Source organism: Myotis brandtii, unplaced genomic scaffold (assembly GCF_000412655.1).
Source record: "Myotis brandtii unplaced genomic scaffold, ASM41265v1 scaffold72, whole genome shotgun sequence".
Taxonomy (NCBI): Eukaryota; Metazoa; Chordata; class Mammalia; order Chiroptera; family Vespertilionidae; genus Myotis; species Myotis brandtii.
The window spans coordinates 869,603-873,707 of NW_005370838.1; the positions used below are offsets into that span (position 1 = coordinate 869,603).

The 4,105-nt window shown below is 43.0% G+C and overlaps 1 protein-coding gene across 1 annotated transcript; it reads right to left on the reverse strand.

Moving 5' to 3' along the window:
- Window positions 1-421: 421 nt before the first annotated feature.
- SCP2D1 (SCP2 sterol-binding domain containing 1) lies at window positions 422-1,087 on the reverse strand. Its single transcript, XM_005882454.2, has one exon. The coding sequence runs from the start codon at window positions 1,001-1,003 to the stop codon at window positions 533-535; it is 471 nt and encodes a 156-aa protein (XP_005882516.1). The 5' UTR covers window positions 1,004-1,087; the 3' UTR covers window positions 422-532.
- Window positions 1,088-4,105: the final 3,018 nt, after the last annotated feature.

Sequence of the window (4,105 nt, forward strand, 5' to 3'; positions counted from 1 at the left end):
AGCATCATCCCACACACCAAAGGTTGAGGGTTCAATTCCCAGTCAGGGCACATACCTAGGTTGCAGTTTAGATCCTCAGTTGGGGCAAGTACGGGAGGCAACCAATCCATGTTTCTCTCTCACATCGATGTTTCTCTCTTTCTCTCTCTCTCTCTATCTATCTCTCTCTCTCTCTCTCTCTCTCTGTAAATTAAAAAACATATCCTTAGGTGATGATTTTTTTTAAAATCCAGCTGTCAAAACTACCGATTTCTCTACATGTGGCTTTTACCCTAGCATATTTCAACATAAAGGAATCTAAGAAAAGAAAGACAAAGATTTTAAGTGATACACCACTCCAATACTCTTTACTGCTCTAGAACCCTCACTGCAATTTTACATATTAGCAGGAAAATTAATCAAATTTGAATAGGAAGAATTAGAGTAAAAATATTGGATACTTTTTCTTTTAATCTTCAGTTTAAGCATGATTTCCGTTCAACATTTTAACTGAAGAGAAGTTCCGATCATTTCCTTGGTATTTTTTTCACGCTTAACATTTCGCCCAGTCTTTGAAAACCTTCTCCAGCTTTTGGCCAAGCAGAACTTTGCCACTTACTTTGAACTTGCCGGCAAGGAAAGCCTTCTGAGGGTTTATTTTACCCAAAACCAACTCCATGAAGACAGGTTCCGGGATTGTGAAGACAGTATCCGCTGGGAGCCTGGCAGATCCTGGATACATGTCCCCAGAGCCATTCTTCAGATCAATGGTCCTCTGCAGGATGGTCTTCCCATCTTTGGTGATGTCCAGCTGGAAGATGGCATTCACTTTCTTTACCATTTGGGCCCCCGCTTCTTTGATGTGATGGCTAATGTCCTCAAACACCAGGAAGCTCTGGAATTCCGGCAGCTCTAGAGGGTGTGGCATGTCAGGTTTCGGAGCTGAACCCAGTTTCTTGAACTGACCCACCTGAGGTCCATCCTCGGCTTTGATCTTGGGTTGATGGTCAGTTCTCTTCCACATCTTACTGTGCTGGTCCCCTTGACCTTGTCATCTGGTTTGGGAGCAGCTATGGCCAGATTAATAGCTGCAGGTCAGATTGTGACATCAAAGGTAAGGCCCAAGCATGGAATGAGGCTGTATTGTGTGTGTTGCAGTATTATTGGCTCATCAGATGCTAACATGTGACATGGGGTGAGGGCTCAGACAAGTAATTATGAGGCAGATCCACACCACCAAGCCCTAAACCAATCAGGGCTATTGGTCTCACAAGCTCAGAAGGGTCTGGACCCCATGTTGGGAATAAGGGAAACTGACCCCAGAAGGTTCTTTGGTGACACGAGCTCTGTCCTTACAACGCAGGTGTCTCCCAGTAGCAACCTTAGTTGAGAGAGCAGTTATTCTGATTCCTTCAAAAGTGGGTAATCCTCAAGCAACAGATTGTGGTGCTGGGTTTGGCTTTAGCTGGCTGCTGGTAGAGGGGGAAATGCTTTTAGAGCAAAAGAGCTGGTTGGAGAAGGAATCGGCACAGGGCCTGCATCAATCAGATAGCTTCCAGAAGCACAGTGAGAGGGAGGAAAAAATAAAAAAGAAATATCCCTAAGATGAACAAAAGATTCTGCTGGTCTGACATAATAATTGCAGGTAATAATATAGCCCTTACTCTAGCACTGTGCCAGGCACTGTACATGTATTAACATTTTGTTGTTGTAAAACTCATCTAAAGGATATATTTTCCATTTATTTTTAGAGAGAGTAAAAGGGAAGGAGGTTGGGGAAAAAGAGAGAGAGAGGAAGAAACATCGATGTAAGAGAGACATACCCATTGGTTGTCTCCCGCATGCGCCCAACTGGGACAAGGATTGAACTGAAACCCAGGTACATGCCCCTGACCAGGAATTGAATCCAGACTCTTTATTACGAGGGCCAATGCTCTAACCACTGATCACACTGACCATGGCTGTGTTAACATTTTTAAATCCTCATTACAGCACTTTGAGGAAGGTACTACTTTTTGTCCCCATTTTACAAATAAGAAAACTGAGGCAGGAAGAAATAAAGTGATTTGCCCAAAGCCACACAGTTAGTAAGTAGGGTAGCAATGTCTAAACAGAGGTGGAATCACTCTAGACCCCACTTTTAGTCTATCTGATGCTTTCTCATGATTAGAATGAGGGGTTTGGGGCAGGAATATCACTGAATTGCTGTTGTGCCCTTCTCAGTGCAATATGTCAGGGGGATGTGGTGTCAATATGTCCCATTGCTGGTTATGCTGACCTTGATCACTTGACAAGGTGGTATCTACTAGATTTTTCCACTGTAGTTACCTTTTCTCCCTTTGTAATGAGTAAGTATCTTGTGGGGAGATACTTTGAGACTTTGCAAATATCCTGTTTCATATTATACTTCAGCTCAGTCTCTTCTGTATCCACCCATGGTCCATCCGTGTGATGTGTGCTAAATGGTCATTTTCTATTTCTGTCACTCCCTTCAGTTTTCACGATTGGAATTCGACTATAAGGAAGAGCTATCCCTTATCCCCAATTTCTTTGTTCAATTATGTATTTGTTTCAATATGAACTTGTGGATATTTGTTTTATTCTGTGGGTCATAATCTATTATCCTCATTATTTGTTTTCTTGCAAATTGCCCCACATTTGGTCATTGGAAGCTCCATCCAGCTGGTGCCTGTGTCCTTCCCTAACCATACTGCTGTTATAAGAAGTGAAGATACATTAAATGGAGTTGCTGATAGCTTTGTTCTGTCTGGGAGGAATGCAGAAAATAAAAAAAAGGCTTTGGCACATCTTCTTTGGTACATGATGGATGAGCTGGTATTATCAACATGGAGCAGTTAAACAAAACCCAGTGGCCTCCGAAACCAAGTCTATTCTGAGAGCGCCAGGTATAGACAATATCTGCATAGAAATTTTAAAGTGAAGAGGCAAGAGCCCTAGCTGGTTTTCTCAATGGTTAGAGTGTCAGCCCTCAGTCCAAAGGGCTGAGGGTTCGATTCCTGGTCCAGGGTGCATACCTCGGTTGCAGGTTCCCCAGACCTGGTTGGGGCACATGTAGGAGGCAGCCAATCGATGTGTATCTCTCTCTCCCCCTCCTCCCTCCCTTCCACTCTCTCTAGAGAAAATATCCTGGGTGAGGATTTAAAAAAAGAAGAGGCAGGCAATTTCCCAGTAAGTTTACTGTGAGCAACTCACAGAAAAATGGGCCTCACCGCCACCCATATCTGCTTTTCCTCAAGGGAGGGTTTGGCCTTTCCACATTATTCAAATAGGTCCCCAACTGGGCTGCCACTCCTGCCTTAGACTGTCAGGGGGGAGCACAGTTCCATAACCCATACATGTCGCCTTCATGTTTCTATCTTTTATCAGTGGTATTTCCACTTAAAAAGGAATCCCAGTATGAAAGGCTACTATGCACATGGAAAGGTCCTCAACCTCATTAGTCACTGGGGACATGCAAATTAAAACTACAGTGACTCATCACACACAAATAGTTTTTTGTAACTGTGTATGGTAATGGATGTTCTCTAGACTTCAAATCATTATGTTGTACACCTGAAACTAATAACATTATATGTCCATTATACCTCAATTTAAAAAAGATGTTGAGTGATTTTTGAGGTGAAGAGAAATAGCACCAACTGGTGATCCCTATCTCTAGACTTTTCTCTCACGTCCCTGCAGGAGCCCAGCTGAAGGGAGCTTTACACTCCCCTCCTGAACTTTCTTCAGCTTCCCAGATCTAGGCTTTTGTATCCTATCCTCTAATTCTATCCAAAACTCTGTTTTTAATTCAAACCTCAGTTTAAACTGTGTCAGCCTCTATCAAGTCCCCTGCCCACCATCACCACTATGTAGTAGAATCTACACAAACATCTAGTTGGATATGCTTGTATCCAAGAATTCTTGGGGGTCAGACACATGCTAAACTGGGGACAGGTGCACAAGTGCAGCCCAAAACAAGCATGGGGCAGCCTCAGAAAGCACTATGGGGTCTGTGGGAGCATCCAATAAACAGTATTTCTCTCCCCTCCTTGAATTCTAAAGAAATTGAGAAATAGGATAAGAAATGGCAGATATAAACCAAAATGTTGCCTTTATCACTGAT

Excerpts from the sequence above, each read along its gene's own strand:
- SCP2D1 (XM_005882454.2), bottom strand. The coding sequence starts at position 1,003 with ATGTGGAAGAGAACTGACCATCAACCCAAGATCAAAGCCGAGGATGGA.